Source organism: Vombatus ursinus, unplaced genomic scaffold (genome assembly GCF_900497805.2).
Source record: "Vombatus ursinus unplaced genomic scaffold, bare-nosed wombat genome assembly UNPS02014794.1, whole genome shotgun sequence".
NCBI lineage: Eukaryota > Metazoa > Chordata > Mammalia > Diprotodontia > Vombatidae > Vombatus > Vombatus ursinus.
In genome coordinates this window covers 21,381,731-21,409,394 of record NW_020954572.1, presented here as the reverse complement: position 1 = coordinate 21,409,394, position 27,664 = coordinate 21,381,731, and the positions used below count along the sequence as shown (strand labels likewise).

Here is a 27,664-nt window from a genome sequence, read left to right as displayed (position 1 = left end):
GGACACAGAGGAGATGGGGTTAGGGACAGCGACCACCAGGCCTGGCATTCCGTCCTTCCGAGAAAGGACCAGGGCTGGGCCCAGAGTTGGAGGGGGACCACTTGAGTCCCACCAACGAGCTTCCTTCCCCAGGTGACAAAGAGAAAAAGAGAATTCAGGATGCCTGGGAAATAAGAGAGTGACTGGGGCTTCTCCCACGCCCCTGGAACGTATCCTGAGTCCACAATCACTGCTCATAGTAGCCAGGTCCTCGGCTGAGAACACAGAGGAGTCTGGCCTCTACACCAAACAAGCTTCCTGCCTCATCACCCTCTAAAGCAGCTAAAATGTTACGCACCCAATGATTGCCCTCAGCTATTTCCTTCCTTGTACCCATCACTATATGCAGTCAATTCCAATTTCTATTTTTCATGGCAAGGATTCTCCCCTACTCATCCCAGCCTTCACCACCTGCTGCTCCCTTAATATGCTCATTCCTTTGTTCATCCCTTCTCTCTGCTGCATCAGCACTTCTGCTACACTGCTGTCCCCTTAGCAATTTAAACTGAAGGCATATGACTAGGAACATTGTCAAGACACCTTCTCTGAATGTGCTGAGATCCCCTCCCCATTACCTGTGGGTTAAGGGGTACCCTGAGCTGGCTCTGGGGGAAGGGGGATCTGGCACCTGTATTGCCCAGCCTCCTGCTTCATTCCACATCTTTCTCAAAGTTACCCTTCTACCCAAGAGGCTTTCATTCATTCAGGCTTTTTAGACTAGTGCCCAGGTGAGGACCAAGAGGCAAAAAAGCAAGAGAAGGCTCACCCTTGTCTTAAACGAGCCCCACCCAAGAGAGGAAAACAATTGTGGGTCTGGTTCATCTCCTAAACACAGTGGAGGGCAGGGCTCTCCTATGGTTTAGGGCTTAATGAATGCCAGGTTAATAATAATCAACCATCTCAATGGACAAAATTGTGCAAAGCACAATTTAAACCACCTCCCTCGGTGCAGCTGAATGCCGGGATGCTATATTCCCATCTCCACTGTGTGCTGGGAGGAATCTGTGATCCGAATTGCCTCTTCAAGAAGCGAGGATCCCACGTACCTCGGCGTGGATAAAAGCCAAAGCACGGAGCGTGAGAGGGTTTTGCAGCCTCCCCTTGGGAGAAGATGCTGGCAAGACACCATCCTGTGGGACATCAGGGAGTCACATTCCTACTCAATGAAACGGTGAGAAAGGCTAGGGAACAATGTTCCATGGGAAATGGAAGAAGGCACTGGTTTAGGTGCCAGATGGTTTGGGGGAAATGTCCATTAGCCTAACTCCTGGGCTTCTGAGAGCCAACCCTGGGAGGCTGCCCCTTGATCTTCCCCTCCCCTGTGCTAACAGTGCCCAGGAGAGCTGCTGTCCTGGCTAGGCTTGCTACCACTCACTTTCCACTCCTGTTGTCCCGTGGCCCACAACCACTAGACAATAAAGTCTAATAGTTAAACACAGAACCAATAACATGATGCCCAGGGAGACCTTAAGGCCCAGCATACTACCCAGATGCCATGAGCAATACAAAATGACATCTTGGTTTCTAGGCCCAGACAGCTGGAGGGGAAAGACCTGAAAATGTTCATCTTAGCCCGGAGTCTAGAATTCTAATTTGGGATCTTGTTCATTCATTTCAGCTCTGCTGCTACCAGGAAGTCACCTCTGAAACCCTCTTCAGTAAAATGAGGGGGAAGCATCCTCTTTCAAAGAATGCTGACAGAACCTGTCTTGGCAGTAGGGCTGGTGAAAAACTCAAGCTAAGACCAAGCTGGGCAGGATGTGAGGCTGAAGACAAGGCCAGGAAATATCCTTAACCCTGCGGGGTCAAGAGAAAGATTCCCTCATCTGTCCTCCTCCCCCCCAGTTGGAAATTCACTGTATGCATGAACTGAGCTCATCACCAGTCAAAGCCAGCACCTTTTCTGGGCACTGCTGCTCCTGCTAACACACCTTTTGGCTTCCTTCCCACCATCCATGTCTGTAGGCCTGGGTTAATGAATGCTTGTCATCAGGTTATGGGGGGGGTGAGTCACCTGCACTAGGAACCAGTCCCTCCTCCTCCTCTGACAATCAGGCCACACTTTTGCCTTTCAGTTACCCTCCACCTTCCTTGTACTCCTCAGCCCTGCAGGGAACCCAGAAGCCAGGCCATCCCCACATTAAGCCACTGGTCAATAGTGAGAAAGGATACAACACAATGACGTATAAAGCAGGACTGCCTCAGGACTCAGCTGCTGGGAGGCCCCTAGAGGAATTTCCAACTCCCTACTACTGGCCCTGGGCGTTGGCAGGAGTGGCTGCCCCGATCCCAGCATTCGGATGCTGCAATTACCCAAAAGCATGAAACCCAGCTTCCTACATGACTGAGTCAGCTAAAAACAAAAACACACCGAGGCTGCCACACACCAGCCCAAGCAGCCAAACCACTAATCAGAAGCTGGGAGGCACCAGCCTCAGAGAGGGAGCAGCCCCACACCTGCTGGGTGGGAGAAGAGGCCAGAACAGACGGAACAGGGACCCAACTCAAGCCACGGCCTGCCGACACTGGGGGCCACAGAGGCCGTTCCCGTCCAACCTGAGAAGCTCTACGTCTGATCCACCAGTGCACCCCACAGCCTCTCACTCCAGTAAGTGCTTCTTCCCCTCTGGGGCTTCTCCCCTGAGATCTTGAGGACCCACGAGGCTTCCTGCCCAGGGCTCCCAGCTCTGCCTTCTCCTCAGTGGGACATCTTCCCACAACTTTTGGGGGCTTGTCTGCTATCAAGTGCACCTGTGGCAAGGGCCCTGGGCTGGACAGAGCCACAGGGGCTGCAAGCAGAAGCCCCAAGTGGCCTCTGCCCACAGCCCCAGGTTGTCTCCCCACACCTCCCTGGGGGGGATTAGCTGCCTCTGAACCTTTGAGAGTCAGCCCTGAGGGCCGCCAAGGTGGCTTGCTTTCCTTAGTCCGATGGAGACGTGGCGGAAAGGATCCTTCCGCAACAATTCTTTCTTCAAACGTCTGAGCCTTGGGAGACCCCGGAGACTCCGACGGCAAGGCAGCGTGCTCAGCCAAGCCAGCACTGCAGGGGGAGACCACGAGGAATACAGTAACCGGGAGGTCATCCGAGAGCTTCGAGGGAGGCCGGACGGCCGCCGCCTGCCTTTGTGGGGGGATGAGCAGCCCAGATCCACACTGCTGGCCCCACCCAAACCCCCACGCCTCTACCGGGAGAGTTCCAGTTGTCCCAACATCCTGGAGCCCTCGCCTGCCTATGCCGCTGCCTACTCAGCCACCCTCCCCTCAGCCATCTCCCTGACTGGACCACTACACGAGTACTCTGAGGAGGACTCCCTAGAGGCCACGCCCCTCCAGGGGCCACCTTCCGATGTTACTGACCCCTTCTTCTCCTTCAAAGTGGACCTAGGAATTTCGCTTCTTGAGGAAGTCCTACAGATGCTGAGAGAGCAGTTTCCCAGGGACCCATGGGCCTGAATGGGATGAGAGGGATAGGGCTGGGGGATAGAAGAGACGAGACTGAGGGGAGATGGCTGAATTGCTGACCGATAAAGGCCACGTCTGTGCTTTATCCCCACTTGGTGGAGCAGGTGAAAAGGGCAGGGAGAGGGAGAAGAATCAGCATCAGCCTCATCCCAGACTTGAGGAACTGGTCGTCCTCCTCCCACAGGGTGCAGTGGGGCAAGTAAGGAATGACTTCCTGGACAGGAGGATGGAGGGAAGGCTAAGGCAGGGTGGGACAGAGAAGCAGCTCCATCTGACCACAGGACCAAACAAAGCAGGCAGCCAGCAGCGCAGAAGGTGGCAAAGGGAGCAATCAGGAGATGTGGGAGGAGCGTGGCGGGGGAAGGAACACAGACAGAGGCCCAAGACCAGCCTTTGAGAAGGCCTAAGGTGAGTGGGCAGGGGGGACAAGACAGGCACTGTGCTAAGTACTGCCCAGGACAGAAGAGAAGGGGAAGGTGGAGAGCTCCACCAAGGGAGAAACAGGGTAAAAAAATTCATGGTGTGGAAGCAGCACGTGTACATGTGTGCATGTGCTGGGAGGAAAAGGGGGCTCTGAAGCTGGAGGTGAAGGAGGGGCACCGGTGGAGGCAGGAAGAAAGAGAGGGAGATCCAACAGGGATGTTTTGTAAAAAACACCAAATCCTGAGCAAAACACGGGAGCCTGGAAGAGTGCCCCACGACAGCAATGAACTTGAGTGACTAAATGGTGAGATGGGAAGGTCTGGGCAGTGGCAGATTCAGAGCAGAAGGTCCAACAGGCAATCCTCAGAATTACGAGCTTGGAATCAGCGGCTGCAGATACTTGGTCAAGGCGCTTGGCACAAGGCTCCCTGGAAGCACCCGTGAAATAAGGGGGAGGAAGTGATTCACACTCTCTTCCCAGGGCCTCAGAAAGAAGAGGGGGAGGAAGAACTCCTTGTCATGGCCCTGGATGGAGGGATGGACGCTCGGCTGGCACTTGGCAGAGCTACCGCTGCTCTCACGGTGCCCAGCGAGGACTGAGGAGCTGCCAGCACCTGTCCTGCCAGCTTAAACAGGCTCCTTGGACTTGGGCCACACGACACAGCCCGGGGCCACGGCCGGGGAACTGGAACCAGAGACCGCAGGACAGTCCCCCTCTAAAGCTAGACGGGCCCAAACTGGCTTGTGAAAGAAAGTGAAAGAAAACTTAAATCCAAGTGACTCCTCCTCATGTCGTGTGACCTTTCACACTAGTGCCCTAAGCTGAGGGGACCTTTGTGTATGCCAGAAATAATAAAAATGGACAGGATTACCACATCAAGGATTTACAGGCCAGGGAATAACGTCCCTTTGTGGAAGGACCCTGGGATTATTTTGAAAACAAATCCTTTCCTTCTTCCATTTCCCTGTGTGTGTTTGGCACAGAATCAGTCCCTCTCACTGTTGGGCTGGTATGGAATAGCAGAGGTAATTGACCTGGGGGCTGCCTAAGGAGGATTGACCTTTGATCCTTAGGATACTACTGAGGCCAACCTATTGAGGGGCACGACCCATCCATTCACCATAGTGTAAGTCCAGGGGACACCAAGGTTGGCCCCAACCTTTCTCTTCTTACTATTTCCTAGCCCATCCCAAATCCTCAGGGCATTTCCTGAGTTTAGATACTCCGACCCTAGCATATGATGGGCAGGTTTCATTCCCTATATTAAATGTAAATTTCTAGGGCAAGAGAACCATGGCACTGCTTCCTATACTCAAAGCAAGAAACACTACCGCAACCACAGGAGCTCAATGAACGTTCTTTGGCCTCCTCCCAAGAGCAAGAGTTGGGCAAACTAGAGGGAGCTTCTGACTTCCCTCCTGGATCACTTGCACATCTAGTTACCAAAGACATCGTTCCAGGAAAAGGAACCTCATCTCTTACACAGAAGTCAGTTTATTCCTCTAAGGCGGTGGTTCTCAAAATGTGGTCTGGAGACCCTTGAGGTAAAACTTTTTCATAATCATTCTAAGATGTTTTAATTCCCAATATAGTGAATATTGGTAGCTGTTCTGCAAACAAAAGCTCTTTGGGGGGAAGGGAGAAGGTCCTCAGTAATTTTAAGAGTGGAAAGGTGTCCTGAGACCAAAAAGTTTAAAGAGTGTTAGTCAAGGAGGCACGTGACAAGACAGAGGAGGAAGCAGATAAGAGGTTCCCTAAGACTCCTGCTCCCTCCCAGCTAGGTCTAAGTCTCAGATGGATTACTGCAATAGCCTCCTCGTTGGTTTTTCTGCCTCAGTTTGCTGCCCTCCCTAATTCATCCTCCACACAACTGCAAAAGGGACTTTCCAAAAGTGCAGGTCTGACACGACCCTTGCCCACTCAATAAACTCCAGGGCTCACTATTGCCCCTGGATAAAATATTATTTCATTGTTATCTCATCCTTTTTAAATGTCAATTTTATGTAAGGTGCGTGTATGTATGTATGTGTGTACAATTATTAGTTCATTGATCCATGAACCTAATTTTAAGTAAGTAAATATATTTGTGGGGGGTGCGTAATCAAAGAATTTTTTATTGTTAGGGGTATGTGAGCAGAAAAATTTAGAAAGCACTGGCCTATGACATCCAAGTAAAGAAAAGTTAGCAGAATGAGGCACCCTTAATAATATTTATGTATCACATGACATACAACTGTCCTAATAATTATGTACATTATAAAACACACAAAAATAAAAGTCAAATCTATTGGAAAACCACAGGAAGAGAAAAAAGTTAAGCACTGAAAGACCATCAGTCCCAATCTGCACCGCTCCTCCCACGCGAACCTCATTCCAAGATAAAAGGGACCCTGAGAAAGGCCGGAGCAGCTACTTCTCCGTTTTTCCCTGGTAGACTCCCCAGTTCCCAGGCAGGGCCTAACCGAGTAGTGTCTGGTGCCTTCCTACCTGTGACAGTCCAGAGTGGCTGGTGACATTGCTGCTCCCTGTTCCCTGGGGCTGACCCTCCAGCCAGGAGATCTTCAGAGGGTTACTGACAAGGCCCACTTCATTCTTGACAGCCAGTACCTGCCAAAGGCAACAGTTTGACTGTCTTTATGCCACCTAACCAACTCTGGGATGGGGTCCAGAGAGCTGATCTCATGTTACTATTTGAGCCCAAAGTCTACAGCAAGAGCTGGCAACTTTTAACCTGTGGTAGGCCAAGGTCCCAACCCTTTGTGCAGAGATCTGAACTTAATGACCCTTAAAGAAAGTAGACCAAATTTGAGCTGACCCCAAGGAAAAGAGAGGCGCTAATTATCTAAAGCAAAGAGACAGCAAGTGTCTGAAAGTGTGTATGTTTGGGCAGGGAAGGGAACGTGACAGGTAGTAGCTTTCAGAAATGGTAGAAGGAAGGTCCTGTGACAGCTTCCAGCAGCCAGCTGATAAAACTATCTCATTTGTCATTTGTACACTTAGGCCATCAGTTACAAACCTGATTAAGAGTATCATCATGGCCCTGCCCCTATGTAGAGCTAAGAGAAGAAATCCAGCTAAGCAGAAGGAGACCGGTACTGTCCTGGCTGGTTTGGCCTTTGTTTCAGCTTATGGTTCACGTAAATCTGTCCTAAAGTGGGTGCCAGGCCCCAAAAGATCCAACTTCACCTCAAGGCCCTGATACTCACCGCAGCCTTGACAGAAGCAAATTCTACCACAGCACTCCCCGTCCTCTTACTGGAGATGACCAGGTTGAGCACTTCACCATACTGCGAGGGCAAAAAGGGAGCCTGAGTCACCCACCAGCTCACCCCCCAGATCAGGCTGTTACAACAGAAGAGACATACTAGAGGGGCTGCCTAGGGTAAAACTGTGATTCATCCTCCAGCAAGAGATCAGAGAGAACGGAACAAGCATTACGTTCAGGTGAAGGCCACTGGTCCATTGTGGCTCTGGGAGATCCCTTATGTCCAAGAAGCTTGACTACGGGCTGGCAATGCCAAAGAACACAGGGTGCTGGGATCGTACAGAAGGGAGATGGGGAAAGAAAGGATTTTTCCAGAGCAGAACTAAAGGATAAGGAAGAGAAGGGCAACAGAACAGTGGAGATGCAGATTTGGTTTATCAAGGACACCCAACAAAAAGGAAAAGACTGCGTTGTAATTCAGGCAATATCAACAAGATTCCTCTAGTAGGCACTATCTCAGCTGGCAAAGACCACAGATGGCCAACCATACCCTCTCTCCCAATACATCTGGCCAATTCCTTCTCTTCAGAAAAGAACACAAGGGCTGAGGATGGGCAAAAAAAGAGAGAGAGAGAGAGAGACAAGTGTGCACAGAGACTAGAGGGGTCATAGAAACAGAAAACATAGGGATGATGGTACAGGCGCCAGGCCCACCAAGCACCAAAGATGAGGTGAAGTCAAGCTTGGACCAGACAGCAGCTGTGGATGGAGGGGAAGGGGAACAGAGCCAGCAGGACAGACCTTCTGCAGAATCCTCAAGAGGACGTCCTTGGAGTAACCGCCTTTGGTCTCATCCTCTTTTTTACACTTCCATTTTAGCTGCAAAGAGAGCAGTGAGTGAATGTCAAACACGGAAGTGCCCGCTAGGTCCAGTGCCACACCAGGCATTCTTGGGTTGGCCAAATTTTGGCAGGTACCACCACTGCTTTCACTAACCTGCAATCACGTGGGGGTGCAGCCTAAACTACAAATGGGAGGAAATGCCAAGAAATGACTACCCAGAAGCAAGGGAATTTCCAGGCCCAGACAAAGACACTTAGGGACAATTCTCTGCCCAACCGTCCCTGGGCTGAGAGCAGCATTTCTAGGGAAGAACTAAGAGAAGTAGCACAAAACTCCGGAGAGAAGTAGGATACAGTGGTCACGAGCGCAGGCGTTATAACACCAACAGGAGATCTCAACTCTGAAATGCTCCAACTTCCCCAAGCCTGAGCTACCTTAACTGCAGGGACATTTTCTCATGCTGACAAGTACCTGACAAGTGATGATCCCCAGGGGCTCCAGCAGAGTCTCACCTTCAGTTTAGGTGTTCCTTTGCCTTCAGGATTTTCTGTCTTTCCTAGAAAGATTGGCAAAGGAGTAAGGGTAGAGAGTCAGGGGAGAAGGAAGGAGCTTTAAGCTGCTGCTTAGGGCTGACTAAGGCCAGCATCTAGTCTACAAGAGGGTCCTTTACAAAGAGAAGCAAATCCATCCTCCCAGAGACACCAGCCACTCCAAGTCGGGGAAACAAGGAGAGCAGGACATATTTCTCTATCTGCTGGCAGTCACCCAATAGAGGTCTCTAAGATGAGGATTAGGAATGTATCATGGCAGCTGTGGGGAGGGCTCTGGAAGCACAAGCAAATCACACAACTCCTCCACGGCAGAGGAAAGGCTCACTGGGAACCCAAGAGCCCCAGAGAGCAATGATGTTTTCACCCTGGCGTTCGGCCGCCAGGACAAAGCCACTTCTGTTCAGGGCCAGGATGGCAGGGACAGGGGAGAAACAAGAGGCAGGGAACTGGTGATGGGGGTTTGGTGTGTGGAAAGGACCAAAGCCACCAAGTTCACAGTCTCCCTCTGTTTCCCATATCCTCCTCCCCAAATCCTTCCCAGATGTTCTTACTCTGTAAGGGTGTAACCCAACAAAGCAGGTGGACTAGGGCCTGCCTGAAGATCTGAACATTTTTTTACCTTTTAATCTCTGTTCCCAATCTTGACGTATCTGCCCCTGGATCAACCTCTGCTGTTCTTCCAGCTGCCGGGAGCCCTCTTCTCGCAGGCGTGCGATCTGCCGAGGAAGACAGAAAAGGGGGGTCACACTACAATAGCAGAGCAAATATTACAATGTGAACCACGTTCAAGTTTGCCCACACTCTGAACTTTGGGCAATAGGCAGTCCTAAGGAGGGGGTGACTCCTGGTGACCACGGGGCAAAAATAGGGGCGGGCAGCTGAAGCTTACCTCTTGTTCTAATGTCCTGGTACTTCGACTGTCCTCCTCTACCTCACTCCCCTGGGCCTGGGCTTGCCTCTCCCGGGCCTCAAGATCTGTGGAGAGATAAAGCCAACGTTACAAAGCAGCCCACGTTGGCATTGGCCTTGGCCATGAGGGCTGAATTCAACCCTATGTGTTACAGCCTTCCTCCGTGGTCCCAGCTGGCCTGACATGGGGCCTCTCTTCCTTACTCCAAAAACCCCAAAGAAAGACTCAGATCAGAAGGGATATCCATCTATAGTTCGCTTTTCCAGCGTTGTTTAAGGATTGATTTTATTTCTAATTCAATTTTGGTCAATACATATTTATTAAGCCCCTTCTTGGGAATCCTGTTTCCATTTATTTGATTCAGAGTACTGAAAAAGCATCAGACCAAAGAGCCCAAAAACCTCACACCAGCAAAGCTGGTTCCCTAGGACCAGGGACAAAGGGTACACGTGGGTGTGGGTATCAATACAGAAATAGCACAGCCTAGATGGCAAAGGTCGGCAGTGGGTGGAGCCCTTGGGCTCTGCCCCTGTGGTTTGGTGCAAGAGACTGACTTGGGAACTGGCTCCGCTTCTATTTTCTCCTCCCCATGGGCTCACTCTCATTTCCCTTGAGTTCAATTTGGATTAACTGGGTACCAACTGGGGGCCTGGCCCTACACTGCTATACAGTATTGACAGACTTTGTATATGACATTAACCGTGTCCCCCACAATCTTCCTACTGCCCTAAAGTAGGGTTAACTGCTTTAAGATACCTCTCAGGCCTAGTGATTACCCCTGCCCTCCTTACACTGTAATCATCTAGCACCTCCTATTTTACTTAAACAGATACTGAGATAGCAGGTGATTTACTTTTCAAAACATGCTAATCCCAAACAATGGATGAGATCCCAAAGTCAGAAATCATAGCTCCCACGCTGCTGACTCTCAGGATATGAATGAAAATGATAAACATGATGCAACTTGAAGGCTCAAAACAGTGTCTACCCCCTCCAGAAAATGGGCAGGAGAGAGGATAAAGTGGCTATATACTACTATGGATTGTTCAGGGTGAAATTACCCACTGGGGAAGTTCTGGGAAGAGCTGAATGTAGCCCAGATTCCCAGCATGGACCCAGGCCAGGCCCCGGCTTGAAGACTTAGCTAGGTGGTTTTGGGTCAATGACCACTTGCCAGGCAGGTTGAGAAGGGATTCCTGGCTCATGCACGGGATGAACCAGATGACCTCAAGTAAGAAACACTCTGCATTGTTGGAAACGGAACCCCTAGAGGAAAAGTGAAAGGACTGATGGATAGTGACACTAGGGAAGCCTAGTGAACCCTGAGCCGAGAGACGCTCCCTCTGCCCTCCGTACCCAGCTTCACTTTCTTTCTTCTCTCATCGAGTTTCTGAGTCCTCTCAGCTGCCTGCTTCTTGGCTTTCCTGACCTTGTCGTACGCTGCCTGGCAAAGACGGAAGAAAACAGAGTGGAATATCAGTCAGAGAAAGAGAACTCGGACTCACCGCTGAGTCTGCCATGATGACCTCTGAAATCCCACTGAGGATTCTGCCAGTTCTGAGACTTTGTAAATTCCTAGTCCCACTCCCTCCCCCTCCTCTGCCCCCCCAAAAAAGGCTGAAGTACCTTACTTCCCTCAGCCTTGGGGACTGCAGGTGGCAAAGTGCTTGGGTCACAAGCAAATAAAGAGGAGAGATTGTACCATATGGGGATAAGACTCTGGGTGATGAGGTCAGGAAAGGGGCACAGGAAGAGAGGTAAAGAAGAAACAGAGCCAGGGAATAGCTTATAAAAAGTAGAGATGTCCTTACCCGGGCTGCAGCATCCGTCAGCACCTCCAAGGCCTGGGAAAGCTGATGGAAAAGCTCAGCTGGGCATAGAAATAAAAAGAGAAAGAGAAACTGAAGTTAAATTCGGTAATGGAATCCTCCATCACACCACAGATGTGCCAGCCTCATAAAGGTGGGATGGGCCCAGCCCCGTCTGGACACATACTTCCCTATCCTTAAAAACCTTCACTATACTTTGCCTACCATCCTTCCAAGCTATCATCACTCTCCTGCCTTTCCCAACCAAACACCTTATAAACACTCTTTACCCTCCCTGTCTCTACTTCCTCTCCTTTCCTTCACTCCTCAAGCCTTTGCAATTTGGCTCCTAATTCAGTTGAAACTGCTTTCTCCAAGGTTACCAATGAGGTCTTAACTGCCTTTCTCAATCTATCAGCTGCATCTGACCCTGCTGACCACCCTCTTTCTCTTCCTGGAGAGTCTCACTGCTCTGGGTTTTCTGACATGACTCTCTGCTTGTCCTCCTCCTGTCCACTCCTGGGTCTCCTTCGTTGGTTCTGTCCTAGGGGTGTGCTCACTCACATTCCCTCCTCTCTCTCAGACTTTCACAGTGTCCATGGATTTAACTATCATCTCTATACAGATGACTCACAGATCTTTATAGATAATCCCAGTCTGTCCTCCGAGTTTTAGGCCACATCAACAATTGCCCAGGGGACATTTCTGACTAGATGTCACTATGACATCTTAAACACAATGTGTCCAAAACTCAATTTTTTTTCCCCAAACCCACCCCTCATCCAAACTTCCTTCTACCTGCATCATTCTTCCCCCACTCTCCCAGGTTCCTAACTTCAATATTATCCCAGACTCCTCACTCCCTCACCCCAATAGCCAACCAATTGCCAAATCTTACCCGTCTACCACTACGTCTTTCAAATTCCACCCATTTCTTTACTCACACAACTGCTACCTTAGCTCAGGTTCTCATCGGCCTCCCAGTTGCTTGCTCTCTCTCTCTCTCACCACTCTAATCTATCCTACATGCTTTAGGCAAGTAATTTCCCTTAAAACATAGGTCTGACCATGTCATTTCCTTGTTCAGTCAAATTCAAGTTTTATCACTGGCTCCCTACTGCCTCTAGGAGTAAATATACGCTCCTCTGTGGTAGGGTTACAGGGCCTCTGTTAAAGGCTGTTTGAACAGCACCATACAACTGGCTCTGAACAACCTTCCTACTACATTTGACATCGCCACCTTTCCTAACTCTTCAGTCCAGCTGAACTGGCCTTCTCTCTTTTCCTCACATACAACTCTCCATCTCTCATCTCTGTGCCTGGAATGGACTTCCTCCTTATCTCTATCTCAGAGTCCTTTGCTTCCTTTATTTGCTATTTTTTTTGGGGGGGGGGCTAGGCAATGGGGTTAAGTGACTTGCCCAGGGTCACACAGCTAGTAAGTGTCAAGTATTTGGTCTGAGGCCAGATTTGAACTCAGGTCCTCCTGACTTCAGGGCCGGTGCGCTAGCCACTGCGCCACCTAGCTGCCCCAACCTTTGCTTCCTTTACGTGGAAGCTTGAGCACCATCTAAGGCATGAAGCCTTTCCTGATTCCCCCAAATACCAGGGCCCTCCCTCCCAAATGATCTTATATCTGTATATATCTGTATTTATTAACTTTCTAGTTAAACTTCACATGTTTGCACTTATGTCTTTGTCTCCCCCATACTAGCTCCTCGCTAGTACTTTGTACTTGCATCCCCAATGTCCAATACAGTGCCTGGGCACTTACACAATAAATATTTGCTGACTGACTGATACCTGACCTGAGACTGAAGAAATATTTGGGGGAATAATCAAAAGTTCCTAGCGTGGAAAAGGTGTGGATTCCTAAGACAGAGTCCAAAGGAGGAGACAGTTAAGACTATACATGAGATAGCAAAGGTACAGTACTACAGAAATGCTAAATGTGGGCCCACGGCCAGCAGCCCATGTATATATGTGGTGTCCTTGCTCTGAGCTCCCCAACTCTAAGTGGCAAGGCTGACAACAGTTGTCCTTTTCCCTTCGGCCAGGAAATTCTCACCTGCTTGAGGATTATTTGGATTTTTGTCTGGATGGCAGGTAAGGGCCTTTTGTCGGTATGCTTTCTTCACCTGAAAGAGCCAAAAGACAGTTATTCATTCACAGAGCTAGCTTACATTGCAGGGCGTCATGATAAATTAATGGTTCTGCAAAATGTTATGGAAGCAAACTTGAAGAATCTCCCTCCACCCAAAAAAAAGGTTCTGGTTATTGTACAAAAAGCATCACCTCACAGCCACAACAGAAACCTAAAAGCAAGAAGGCTGACTTTGGTTCAGCCACTGCTGGACCAGAAAGGTCTCCCTAGAGTCACAATAATCAAAACACAGAAGGGTCTCATGGCTTAAAAGCCCCACTAAATAAGCATCTCTTTTATAAGCTAACTTCACAGTTGCTTTATACCAAGAAAGTATAAAATGTTAGCAGCTGGATCACGACTCCTTGGCCTTGGTTCTTCTTCTATTCATTTCACAACCTCTTGGAAAAGGGGGATCTCGGGTCAGCTAGGTGGTGCACTGGCTAGAGCTCTGACCTTGGAATCAAGAGGACCTGAGTTCAAATCTCTCCTCAGACACTTGACACTTACTAGCTGTGTGACCCTGGGCAGGTCACTTAACCCTGACTGCCTCACCAAAAAGAAAAAAAAAGAAAGGGGGATCTCAGGCCCTTAGAATATCTCCATGAGGAAGGAAGACTTTCTAGGTGGCCATCTAGCTGGAGTGGCCTACCAGGGGAATGGACGGGCATCTGGTAGAGTACCAGTGCCACATTGCATTTCATATGAAACAGTTGGAGCAGGGGCAGATGGAGAGGCTCCCAGGGTGACAAGGGGCAGCTACATACAACTCACTGGTAAAAAAAAAAAAAAAAAAAAGGTTAAAAGGACATTGATGAGACAGTGTGGGGTTCTGGCGCCATCTGCTGGGTTACAGTGAGCAGCATGCTATGTGACCAAAGCTAGAAACCACATATCAGTTACATCTGATGAAATTTAGGCGAGGGACATTTATCTTTGAGCCCCTCCAGGAATGAGAATACTAAGTAACAACTTTCAGAGAGCCATTTCAGAGAAAGGTGGAACACACAAGGAAATGTGTATTTAGAGAGGGTTCCGGTGAACTGGAAATGGAAAGAAAAATAATAACAACAAAAACCCCACCCCTTCACCCAATGCTGTGTAATCAGGATGACCAAGTGGGTCCTGAAGAGATGAGAAAATGCTCTCCCTCTCTTCTTTGCAGATGAGGTGGAGGTCTATGGGTAGAGAACACTGGCCACACTGTCAGATTTGCTTAAGGTATTGGTTAGTTTTTCAAAACTTTTTTTCCTCCTCTTTTTCACTCTTTGTGACAGGGGATGACTCTCTGGGTAGAGGAGAGGAGAGGAGAGGGATATAGTTGGAAATTAATAATATAAAAATAAAAGATATCAATAAATTTTTTTTTAAAAGAAGTGGGTCCACAGATGCTCAGAGGTACGTTCCTGCCTCATTGTAAAGTGTTTGCTTCATTAGCCATCTTTCCTAGCAGCGAGATCCTTGGGAAATCAGCCCTCAAAGGATTGAGGGACTTCTGATACTTATAGCCACAGAATGGACTAATTGGTCCCACCCTCTAGAAGGGAGAGATTTCTAAGAGGTGGCTTAACACCGTGGCCTTGGTACACTCCTTCGAAAGCCTCTAGTCCACAATGACTCTCTTTTGTCCCTAATCTATACTTAGTTCAACTTCAAAATGCCTCTTCCCTGCCCCCTTCTTTCTCTCCTCTCAACAGAACCTTCTTCCTCCCTCCCTCCCTCAAACAGACCCCAACTCATCTCCATGTTAATCCTTCTGCAGGTCCCACACCATGAAACCTTTTCCTAGGGTGCAGAAGCACACTCCAAGATACTACATTAATGGGGTAAAGTCTCCCAAATGTGCCCAAACAGCTTATTACTGTCTCTCAAAGTCCTCTTTCTCTCTTTTCTTGTCTGGATCCTGTAATCTTTATTTCCATCTCCTGACACCAAACCTAACACTACAATCACAACAAAATGGTAAATCAAAAGAAAAGTATGACTTTGGCAACAGAAATTTTAATTAGCTTTAAATAATATAAGGAAAGAAAGAGGTGATAAGAGAAAATAGCTGTGTTAGTAGACAAAGCATTAATTCATGAAAATAGTTATCTAATGAGGATGAAAGAATGCTGAGGAACATGGTTCTCGGTACAACATATTAATCCAACTATGATGTAGGTCAGATATCCTTCCCAAAATGAGATCCCTTTAAAGAGGGTATATATAATGGCGGGGAATGTACACACATACATCGTTCAAAAAAAAAAAACAAAACAAAAAACACCAACCTTGTTGTAATAAGCCTGTTATTTTTTTCGAAAAGTAAATAAGCTTCTAGGACACAAAACCGTAAGCTAAAGTTAAAGGGAATACAAAAGAGTGGTGAAATTTAAAATGAAAAAAAAAAAAAAAAACAATGGGAAGCTGGGCTTTTCAGGAACTGAGAACAAGACTAATCACACAAAGGGATCACTCTCACTTGCGCTGCCCCCCACATCCCCAGCTCTACTCTTAAGACAGGGCCTCACTCCATCGGAAAACCAGAAACCCAACTGGGGGTGGGGGTGGAGGGAGGAGGAGGCAAGGAAGTGTATGGGAAATTTACTCAATCAACCAACAAACGTTAATTAACCACCTACTATTGTGCCTGGCACTGTGCTAGGCCTTGGGGGTACAAATATACAGAACAAAACTCCCTGCTTCCAAGGAACTTACATTCTAGAGAGGCAGACACCATGTGTACATATGTACACACATGTGCGTGCATGTATACACGTATGTGTATATATGCGTGTGCCTATAAGGAGAATGAATACAAAGCAGTTAGAAATGAGGAAAGTAGGGCAGCTAGGTGGCACAGTGGACAGAGCACTGGCCCTGCAGTCAGGAGGACCTGAGTTCAAATCCGGCCTCAGACACTTGACACTTACTAGCTGTGTGACCTTGGGCAAGCCACTTAACCCCGACTGCCTCATCAAAAAAAAAAAAAAAGAAAGAAAGAAAGAAATGAGGAAAGTATTAGCAATCGAGGGGGCCGTCAGGCAAGGCTTCATGTGAAATACAGCCCTAGTACTGGGTCTTGAAGGAACAGAGGGATTACCTACCTGACAGCTCAACTGGACTTCATCATTATCTCCAGATATTCACCTTTCTGCAAGATCATATCAACTCTGAAACTCACACCTGCTCAGTACCACCTCCAGCCCTCCCAAACACACACCTTGAGCCCTTACTTCCCTCTGACTGGAAAGGGCAGACCTTGGAGAGCTCCCCCCAAATCCTCTATTTAAGGAGGGAAGCCCCAAGACAGAAACCGCGTGAGGGAAGGGATTGTCCTTTGCCTTTCTTTCTATCCTCAGCACTTGTCACATAACAGGCACTACAGAAAATGTTGACCGACTGACTGATGAGGGCTACTTCTCCTGAGAAGGGTGCTCATTCCACGCACGAGGCAAGGTCATTACAAAGGCGCAGATTTGGAAGACAGAGCTCCACCTTTAAGAATGCGAGCTTCAGTGACAGAGCTACAGCTGTGAACAGCAGGCCTCGCCTCATTTATTTACGACTGAGATGCTCAGGCTCTGAGACTAAGTAATGAATTCTTTGGGGAGTAGGACTGCCCTAGGTCTCAACCCATCAGCTACCCTCAGACACCATCAGCATTGGGAATAGTGTGGAGGAATTATGCAGAGGAAGAGATGCTCAGATTTGTAGTGTGACCCCTGGAAAGACAAAAGGGAGGGACCTGCCTTCCTTTTCTGGAAGCACCAGCATCCAGGATGGCTGGCACAGCTCCTCCAACATGTACAGAGGAGAGTGGGAAAGACATTTCCACTGCTGCTAGTACTCCTGGAAAGATCATGTACCAAGAGGTACAATTATAGGCGATTTTCAAGTTCCATAAAAGCCAGATTCCAGAAGTGAGATCCTGTAGTCAGATCAATAATGTAGACTGCTGAAATATAAAGCAGGCTAAGAGTTTGAAAAGAAAGAGATATTCAAAAAGGCCTAAAATGAACCCCTAGTATGAAGCTGAAAATACGTGAAATTTAATAACCCTATACAGTAAGTACAACTGAAAAGCAATAAATGGAAAAGACATACTCAAGGAAAGGTCAGGGCAAAAGTTCATTTTAAGGAGGGCAAGATATGAAGAATAATTTCACAGCTGCCTATGCTTTGCCCTTTGGTGGATACCTGATCTCATTAGTGTGGACACTTCCTCCAACTGCTGAGACTGTGATCCAGCCAGCCAGGCCTTCTTATTCTCCACGATTCTTGCTCATGACCCCTATATCCTCCAGAGGGTCTTCTCAGCACACTGGAAGCCTTCCTGGAGATATCTCTCCAACTGAAAGGCAGTGGGGTGTAGTGAGAAAAAAACCCACAAGACCTGAGTTCAAGTCGTGACTTCACCATTTACCAGCTATATTACCATCAGTTTCTCCATCTGTAAAATATTTGTACTGCCTATGTCACTGGGTCCTTGTGTTATATAAATATGAACTACTTTTATTTTACCCCAGATGGTCATTCACTTTAGTCTTCTTTGGGATTAATCTATACTGAAGACATTTTTTCAAAATTCTTTTCTAGGTTAAAAAAAAAAGCTACTTCCTGGTTCCACCCCTTAAAACCTGTGGCCTGGACGTCACAAAAATTTGCTTAAGAAGGAGTTCAGCCTTAGGTTGTTTGTTTGTTTTTTTAATTCACAGAGTACTTTTTGTCTTACAAAAGCCAAGCCCAGTTATTCCTCAGTCCTCTAGAGAGAGGCCTTCCAACCAACCCACTGCAAGTCGGCCAGCCAGCCCACAAGCATTTATTAAACACTTAACACAGGGGTGAGTCCTATGAGGCTACAAAAGAAAAGCAAACACAGAGTCCTGGCCCTCAAGGAACTTGTGTTCTACGGGGGAAAATAAAATGTAAATAACTGTAAATAAATCACAAGATACCACAGGGGAGAGGTAAGGTCGTCTCAGGGGGAAGGCACCAGCACCAGCAGCAGGCCTGGGAGCAGCCCGGCCGGGAGGCTCTGTTCCCTCAGAACAGAACATTCTTCTCAGAAATTTTATGTGAAGATGAATGTTGATGAGGCAAACAGTGACATCGCCCTAGCTATAGGGGGATCTGATATCTGATCAGCTCTGGTCTGTCCCGGCCCCAAGTGGTCCCAATCCAACAGTGGAGGCAGAGATGGTTTAAATTCTACTCCAGGAGTCCTGGTTCGGTGCCAAAAGCACCCCCAAAAATGGAAACCTCCCCCACCACCACCACCCATGTCCTAGAACATTTCAGATTGGACGTCAGCCAAAATCCAATGGCCTATGAGGGTCCGAAAGGACAGGGCTACAGCACATGGGTGCCTGCTGCCCTACATGACAGGTTATTACCATAACAAGCCACTGCACCGGCCCTAGTTGAGGGCCATGCTGTGCTCCTGGCCTCCCAAGGTCAGTTCATGCTTTCGGCCAGGTGGCCTGGGGTTTAGTGCTTTGTGTGGCAAACCGGATGCCCAGCTTTAGCCGGCCTTCCCACTGGGACGGCTGCTCTAAACTGGTATTTCTCATCCGGTAAACATAACTCTCCACAATGGCCTTCATTAAGCAGAGGCCTTGGAGAGGCTTCCAGTGTTTGGTACAGTTTATAATCAAGACTCCTACTCGTGATTAGCATTTCAATAGCCTGCTCTACCAGTAACATTCTTGACAATCTTTCCTATTAGTTATGATTAAGGACTTTCTGGAGCACACCAAAAGAGGGAGGAACCGAAAAATGTGGGCTTGACAAGGTCGAAGTCTAAGAAGCTAAAAACTGGCAGCGAAGTCATCTACTCCACCCAATTTCTGGCACTGGACCTTAATGGCTATCCAAAGGAGAGAGAAGTGGCCACACTAAAATGCCAGAGGCTATGAATTTTTCTTAATAGTGGAAGGATCTCTCCCCATCTTCAGGTTTCCTCCAGAGACAACCCTGAAAATCTTAGGCCTTTCTTTTCCTTTGCCACTTGCATCCCCAGAGACTTTTTCAACCAAAAAAAGAAAAGAACTGAGCCTAGGCTCCGACACTTAAGCCCCAACTCTTTGTCCCAAGTCTATGAACTCAGTTATTTTCAAAGGAACCCAAAAAACTCTTAACCCACAGAAGAGGCTGACTGACAAAGGCCTTCTAATGGTTCCTCAGAAAACATCACATCTCCATTGTCACAGCATGCCCCTGTGTAGGGAATTCCTACCCTCCCTCCTCACTTTGGCTCCTTAGAATCTCTAATATTTTACATGACAGCTTATATCCTTATGACATGTGGATTCAAACCGGAGTTTTCCTCCTTCCAGGTCCAATATCTACTCATTAGCTCACCTAATCACTACCTAATTACCCTACTACAGAAGGTAAATTCTTTGAGGGTATCCCCTGTGCCTGGCACACAGTAGGAGCTTAATAAACTGAAAGGTCCCATGTGCAAACATTCATTTTTTTTCCAACATGTATTTATTGAGCTTACTTTATTGAAGTGCTCTGAGCACTGAAGCAATTTTTGTGAGAGGTAACTGGAGAGGCAGACAGGTGACACAGTGGATAACAAGTTGAACTCAGAGTCAGGAAGACGTGAGTTCAAATTGGGCCCCAGACACTTAGTGGCTGTGTGATCTTGGGCAAGTCATTTAACCTGTTTGCCAAGTTTCTTTATCTGTAAAATGAGAATAATAGCACCTACTCTCAGGGCTGATATAAGAATCAAATGAGATACAAATATAAAGTGCTTTGCCAACATAAAAGCACTAAATGCTACTATTATTATTATTATTATTATTTTAAAAAGGAGTGCAAAGCATCATCCCTGCCTTTCCAGAACCTAAACCTCTTTTTTAACTCCCCTTTCCTATTATTCACATTTCCTAATTAAAACCCAGTGGTCTATGTGATGATGTTGCTTAAGCAGACATTTCTAGTGTTTTAAAGTCTGCAGAGCACTTGACATTCCTTACCTCACTCAATCCTCACAATGACATGGTGAAGTAAGTAGGACAAGTATTATCACTACTGGAATTTTACAGTAATGAAACTGAAGATCAGAGGTTAAGTGACTTGCCCGGAGATATATACACTGCTGGGAAATGTCTGGGGCGGGCCAGGGACCAAGGTCTTCGTGATTCCTGGTCCAATTCTCTCCACTGCGTGCACTCAGAGGAGCTAAGTTCAGATAATGGCTCTGCTAACGTGACTTGGAGCAAATTGGTTGAATTCCTTGGCCTCAGTTTCCCCATTTGCATTCTATGGCCATCAGACTAGATGATCTCAAAGGTCTCCTGCACCTCTAAGTCCAGAGAAGGAAAAGCCTGAAACAGGATGTCCTGTGAATCACAAAGGGCACTGAATTCAGTGTCTGGCTCCATCACTCTACAGACAAGGGTAACGGGGAGGACTACGGAATGTGTGCAGACACCCAGCCTCTCCTCAATAGGGTCAAGTGGCCCAACAAGACCCACAACTGGTTCTATTCGGATCTGGAGGCTAAGGAAGCCTTAGCTCCTGAGAGCAGGACCAGGCCAGGAGCAGGGTTTTCTGGACACCATGTTGGGCTTGGCCCCAGGCACACAGTAATGTCTTTGACAATTCACTTGTTCTCCAACGGGGAGTGAATAGCTGACTCACCCTCAAAAGCAAAGGGCCATGGGTTTCAAAAAATATAAAATAACCATCATTAAGGCACGCAAAACAGTTCTGGATCCTTCAGGGAAAGATGGTCAAAAAAAGAAGAGGATAAGTTATCATTTAGGGGCAGGCTTCTGGTTTCCCATGCAATAAAATTGGTGACAGTAAGTAAGTAGTGCAAATAACTAGTTTTAGCTGTAAACGGCCAGATTGGGAGCAGATAAGGAAAATACCCATAGGGCCTGCTCTCGTTTTATGACAGATAGTTGATGAACTATGCCCTGATGAATCAGCACAAGAGAAAAAACTATTAGCAACCACTGGTTCAAGAAATGGGAACAGTACCATGGAGCTACAGCCACAATTACACAGCATTTGGCAGTTTCCACATTAAAGAAACAGAGAACTTAGAATATGACATACCAGAAGGCAAAGGAGTTAGGATTACAACCAAGAATCACCTACCCAGAAAAACTGAATATAATAGTCCAGGGAAAAAAAAGGATATTTAATGATACAGAAGACTTTCAAGCATTTCTAATTAAAAGACCAAAACTGAATAAAAAATTTTACCTCTCAATACAAGACTCAAGGGAAACATAAAATGGCACAAGGATAATAGAAGAGGGAGGGACTGATAAAAGGAAGGGTATATTGGGGAAGGTAGTGATCAGAAGTAAAACACTTGTGAGGAGAGAAAAGGTAGGGGGTAAGAGAGAGAGAGGGATAAATAGGCGAAAAACAGCATGGAGGGAAATACACAGTAAGTTATCATAAGTATAAATGTGAATGGGATGAACTCATTCATAAAATGGAAGTGGAAAGAAGAATGGATTAAAAACCAGAATCTTGGGGCAGCTAGGTGGAGCAGTGGATAGAGCACCGGCCCCAGAGTGAGGAGGACCTGAGTTCAAATACGGCCCCCGACATATGATACTCCCTAGCTGTATGACCTTGGGCAAGTCACTTAACCTTGATTGCCCCGCCCCCCCCACCCAGAATCTTATAATAATGTTGCTTACAAGAAATACATTTGAAGCAGAGAGATACACATAAGGTAAGGGGCTGGAGCAGGGTGCATTATGCTTTAGCTGAAGCAAATAAAGCAGGGGTAGCAATCATGATTACAGATAAAGCAAAAGCAAAAATAGATCTAATTAAAAGAGATAAAGAAGGAAACTATATCTTGCTGAAAGGTACCATAGACAATGAAGTCATATCAATACTAAACATGTATGCACCAAATGGTATAGCAACTGAATTTTTGAAGGAGTTTAATGAGATACAGGAGGAAATAGATAAAAAAAAAAAACTATACTAGTGGGGGACCTCGACTTTCCCTTCTCAGAACTAGATAAATTTAACCAAAAAATAAACAAGAAAGAAGTTAAGGAGGTCAATAAAATTCTTGAAAAGTCAGATATGATAGATCTCTGGAGAAAATTGAATGGGAACAAAAAAGACTATAGCTTTTTCTCAGCAACACATGGCACCTACACAAAAACTGACCATGTATTAGGACATAAAAACCTCGCAACCAAATGCTGAAAAGCAGAAATAATAAGCACATCCTTTTCAGATCATAATGCAATAAAAATTACATTCAGTAATGAACAAGAGAAAGAGAGATTAAAATTAACTGGAAATTAAATAATCTAATCCTAAAAAACAAGTGGGCTAACAAATAAGTCATCACAACAATTGATAATTTCATTAAAGAAAATGACAACAATGAGACAACATACCAAGATTTATGGGATGCAGCTAAAGCAGCACTTAGGAGAAAAGCTATATCTCTAATTGCTTACATCAATAAAATAGAGAAAAAAAACAGATCAATGAACTGGGCATGTGACTTAAAAACTAGAAAAAAAACAAATTAAAAATTCCCAATTAAAGACCAAATTGGAAATCCTGAAAATCAAAGTAAAGATTAATAAAAATGAAAGAAAACCATTTAACTAATAAATAAAACTAGAAGCTGGTTTTATGAAAAGAAGAAAAAAAAAAAAAACAGCAACAACAATAAAATTGATAAACCAGGGGCAGCTAGGTGGTGCAGTGGATAAAGCACTGACCCTGGAGGACCTGAGTTCAAATTCGACTTCAGACACATAACACTTACTTGGCTGTGTGACTCTGAGCAAATCACTTAACCCCAACTGCTTCACCCAAAAAAAAAAAATATATATATACACACACACACAAACCATTGGGTAATTTGATATTTAAAAAAGGAAAGAAGAAAACCAAATTACTAGTATCAAAAAAGAAAGCGGTGAATTCACCACCAATGAAGAGGAAATTAAGACAACTGTTAGGAGCTATTTTGCCCAATTACATGCCAATAAATTTGACAATCTAAATGAAATGGATGAATATCTACAAAAATATAAATTACCCAAATTAACAGAATAAAATACTTAAATAACCAATATTAAAAAAAGAAATTGAAAAAGCCATCAATGAACTTCCTAAGAAAAAATTCCCAGGACCAGATGGATTCATAAGTGACAAACATTTAAAGAACAATCAATCCCAACACCATATAAACTATTTGGAAAAATAGGCGAAGGAGTATTACCAAATTTCTTTTACAACACAAATATGGGGCTGATACCCAAAACAGGAAGAACCAAAACTGAGAAAGAAAATTATAGACCAATTTCCCTAATAAATATTGATGCAAAATTTTTAAATAAAATATTAGCAAAGAGGTTACAGCAATATGTCACAAGGATCATAAACTATGACCAGGTGAGATTTATACCAGGAATACAGACCTGGTTCAGTATTAGCATAATTGACCATATCAATAATAAAACCAACAGAAAAAATGATTATCTCAATAGATACTGAAAAAGCCTTTGACAAAATACAGCACCCATTCCTATTAAAAACACTAGAAAGCAAAGGAATAAATGAAGCTTAAAATGATAAGTAATATTTATCTAAAACCATCAGCAAGCATTCTCTGTAATGAGGATAAGCTACAAGCCCTCCCAATACAATCAGGGGTGAAGCAAGGATGTTCATTATCACCTCTATTATTTAATATTGTACTAAAATGTTAGCTATAGCAATAAGAGAAGAAAAAGAAATTGAAGTAATTAGAATAGGCAATGAGGAAACAAAATTATCACTCTTTGCAGATGATATGATGATATACTTAGAAAATCCTAAAGAATCAACTAAAAAACTACTTGAAATTAACAACTTTAGCAAAGTTGCAGGATACAAAATAAAGCCACATAAATCATTAGCACTTCTGTATGTTACCAACAAAGTACTGCAATAAGAGATAGAAAGAGAAATTCCATTTAAAATAACTGTAGACAATATAAAATACTTGAGATTCTACCTGCCAAGAAAAATCCAGGAACTACATGAACACAATTATAAAACATTTTTCACACAAATAAAGTCAAATCTAAACAACTGGAAAAATATTAATTGCTCATGGGTAGGCTGAGCCAATGTAATAAAAATTACAATCCTACCTAAATGAATCTATTTATTCAGTGCTATACCAATCAAACTATCAAAAATTATTTTATAGAACTAGAAAAAATAATAACAAAATTCATCTGGAAGAACAAAAGCTCAAGGATATCAAGGGAATCAATGAAAAAAATGCAAAAGAAATTGGTTTAGACATATTGGATCTCAAACTGTAGTATAAAGCATTAATTAACAAAACAATCTGGTACTGGCTAAGAAACAGAGTGGTAGATCAGGGGAGTAGATTTCAATATAGTAAAAGACCATCGTAAATTAGATTACATAGTAGATTACAATATAGTAAATGACTATGGTAATCTAGTATATGATAAACCCAAAGATCTAAGCTTTTGGAACAAAAACTCATTATTTGACCAAAAAACTGCTAGGAAAACTGGAAAACGGTATGGCAGAAATTAGGTATAGATCAACATCTCACACTGTATACCAAGGCAAGGTCAAAATGGGTATAATTTACACATAAAGGGTGAAGAGAGCATGGAATAATTTATCTGTCAGATTTATGGAAAAGGGAAGAATTTAGGACCAAAAAAGATATAGAGATCATTACAAAATGTAAAATAGATAATTTTGATTATATAAAATTAAAAAGTGTTTGCACAAATAAAACCAATGCAATCAAAATCATAAGGAAAGCAGAAAACGGGGTGGGGGGGAGAATTTTACAACAAGTATCTCTGATAAAGGCCTCATTTCTCAAATATATAGAAAACTGAGTCAAATTAACAAAAATATAAGTCATTCCCTAACTGATAAATGGTCAAAGGATATGAACAGGCAGTTTCCAGACAAAGAAACCAAAGCTATCTATAGTCACGTGAAAAAATGCTCTAAATCACTATTAATCAGAGAAATGCAAATTAGAACAACTCTGAGGTATCACCTCACACCTGTCAGAGTAGCTAACATGACAAAAAAGGAAAATGTTGGATGTTGGAGGGGATGTGGGAAAACTGGGACACTAATGAACTGTTGGTGGAGTTGTGAACTGATCCAACCATTCTAGAGAGCAATTTGGAACTATGTCCAAAGGGCTATAAAACTGTTCATAGCCTGTGATCCAGCAATATCACTGCTAGGTCTGTATTCCAAAGAGATCATAAAAAAGGAAAAGGACCTATTTGTACAAAAATATTTGTAGCAGCTCTTTATATGGTGGATAAGAACTGGAAATTGAAGGGATGCCCATCAATTGGGCTATGGTATATGATGATAATGGAATATTATTGTGCTATAAGAAATGACAAGCAAGATGATTTCAGAAAAACCTGGAAAGACTTACATGAACTGAAGCATAGTGAAGTGAACAGAGCTGGATGAACGTTGCACAAAGTAACAGCAACATTGTTCGATGAAGACCTGTGAAAGACTTAGCTATTCTCAGCTATCCTCAGCAATACAATGATTCAAGACGATCCCAAAGGACTATAATTATGAAGCATATTATATACCTCCTGAGAAAGAACTGATATTGACTGAATACAGACTGAAGCATGCTATTTTTCACTTTCTTTCATTTGAGTTTTCTTGTACAAAGTGACTAAAAAGGAAATGTTTTACATAATTGTACACGTATAACCTTTATCTGATTGCTTACAATCAAAGGGAGGATGGGAGGGAGGGATAGAATTTGGAACTAAAAACTTGAAATAAAAATGTTTAAAAAAAAATTTTTTTTAAAAGAAAAAAAAATGGGAACAGTTAGTAATCATGACCCTTTTTGCCTTTCAAGAATTGATTTTTTTTTCCCCTTAAGTCTGGGGAAGGCAGAGAGCATCTCAACCCCCAAATGTTCAGAGAAAGAAATCAAGACTGATACCTGACATCATGGACAAGGAATAAGCCACAAAGATTTAGAAGCCCAGGCCTTGGGAAAACTGATAACAGGAGAAACCCCCCAGATGTCTTTTCATTGATCAAGAATGGTGGCTTTCAGGAAAGTCAGCTCAACAGAAAGACGGATGTTAAGATAGGGATCTGTTCCCCAGTTATTTTCCTTAGCTGAAACAAAAACCACACTCAAAAAATATTAGTATATCTAAGTATTAACTGATTCCTTGACTTGACCTACTATGGGCCAAGCACTGTGTGAGGCAAGGGGATATAAATGCACGGAACGAAACGATCCTTACACACCATGAACTTACATTCTCATTGGGGAAACAAATAAGTATGTAGAGACTAAAAAATAATACCTAGAAAGGCTGTCACAGGATGTGCCTATAATTAATAATGACAACTATTATTGGACTACCTCCCCAAGGAGCAGCCAAAATTCAAGGGTGAAGCCTTATGGGTTTACAATTCATGTTTGGATCCATGTTTGAATACAGCTAGCAAGAGAGGACTGTAAGAATTTGGCTCCTAGGTTCTGGACTGGCTCTCTGATTTTACCAATAGGTCTGGCTTCCAGTGGAGGCACTCCTTCCACCAGTGCAGATTGGCACGGACTCTTCAACTTACTGTCTTACTTTTTATCTGAAGCACATCGAGGTTAAGTGATCTGCCTACATTGGCCTTGAACCCAAGTCCTGATGCCAAGGTTGGCTCTATCCACTCTGCCATGATGCCTCTCAACAGGTACAGATAAAGAGTTTAGAAAAGTACCTTCTTTCCCAGCAATACAAAGATCTAAGACATCTCCAAAGGCCTCGTGATGGAAAGTGCTATCCATATCCAAAGAAGGAACTAGGGAATTTGAATTGCTATTTTTTTTCTCTTCTGTTGAGTTTTGTTTCCTCTTTCTGGTGGTTCCTTCTATTGATTCTAATTTTTACTTACAACATCATTAATGTGAAAATGTTTAATAAGAATGTATATGTATAGCCTATATCAGATTGTTTGCCGTCTTGGGGAGGGTGGTGGGGAGGAAGGGGGAGAAAAATGTTAAACTCAAAAGCAAATGGAAATGATTGTTGATAAATCAAAATAAATTAATAAAAAATTTAAAAAAAAGAAAAGTAGCTTCTTATTCCACATATTAAAAATATACATATTTCTTCCTCCTCCATCCCACCCCTGATTCTTGGGCTCAAATGAGATAGGTAATACTTGTTGAGAGAGACAGGAGTAGAGACAGGAGAAAGAGAAAGAGAGAGACAGAGAAAAAGAGAGAC

The 27,664-nt window shown here is 44.7% G+C and overlaps 2 protein-coding genes across 3 annotated transcripts in view; one reads left to right on the top strand and one right to left on the bottom strand.

The window, feature by feature from the left end:
* Positions 1-27,664, bottom strand: part of DNAJC17 (DnaJ heat shock protein family (Hsp40) member C17) — a 34,981-nt gene that overhangs the window by 223 nt on the left and 7,094 nt on the right. Inside the window, exons 2-10 of the mRNA XM_027870190.1 lie at positions 13,311-13,380; positions 11,246-11,304; positions 10,791-10,878; positions 9,414-9,499; positions 9,144-9,240; positions 8,486-8,529; positions 7,932-8,009; positions 7,132-7,212; positions 6,413-6,532 (exon numbers count right to left, since the gene is read on the bottom strand). Coding sequence (XP_027725991.1) covers positions 6,413-6,532; positions 7,132-7,212; positions 7,932-8,009; positions 8,486-8,529; positions 9,144-9,240; positions 9,414-9,499; positions 10,791-10,878; positions 11,246-11,304; positions 13,311-13,380 — 723 coding nt within the window. The remainder of the gene's footprint in view (positions 1-6,412; positions 6,533-7,131; positions 7,213-7,931; positions 8,010-8,485; positions 8,530-9,143; positions 9,241-9,413; positions 9,500-10,790; positions 10,879-11,245; positions 11,305-13,310; positions 13,381-27,664) is intronic.
* Positions 2-7,125, top strand: CUNH15orf62 (chromosome unknown C15orf62 homolog). 2 transcript variants are annotated; one of them, XR_003569826.1, is made up of 2 exons: positions 2-3,909; positions 6,926-7,125. XR_003569826.1 is itself a non-coding variant. In XM_027870191.1 (2 exons), exon 2 carries the CDS (start codon positions 2,968-2,970, stop codon positions 3,490-3,492), a length of 525 nt encoding a protein of 174 aa, XP_027725992.1. In that variant the 5' UTR covers positions 2-1,210; positions 1,658-2,967; the 3' UTR covers positions 3,493-5,796. The 2 variants fall into 2 exon arrangements, 1 of the variants encoding a protein (XP_027725992.1); XM_027870191.1 differs by lacking the exon at positions 6,926-7,125 and having other exon boundaries at positions 2-1,210; positions 1,658-5,796.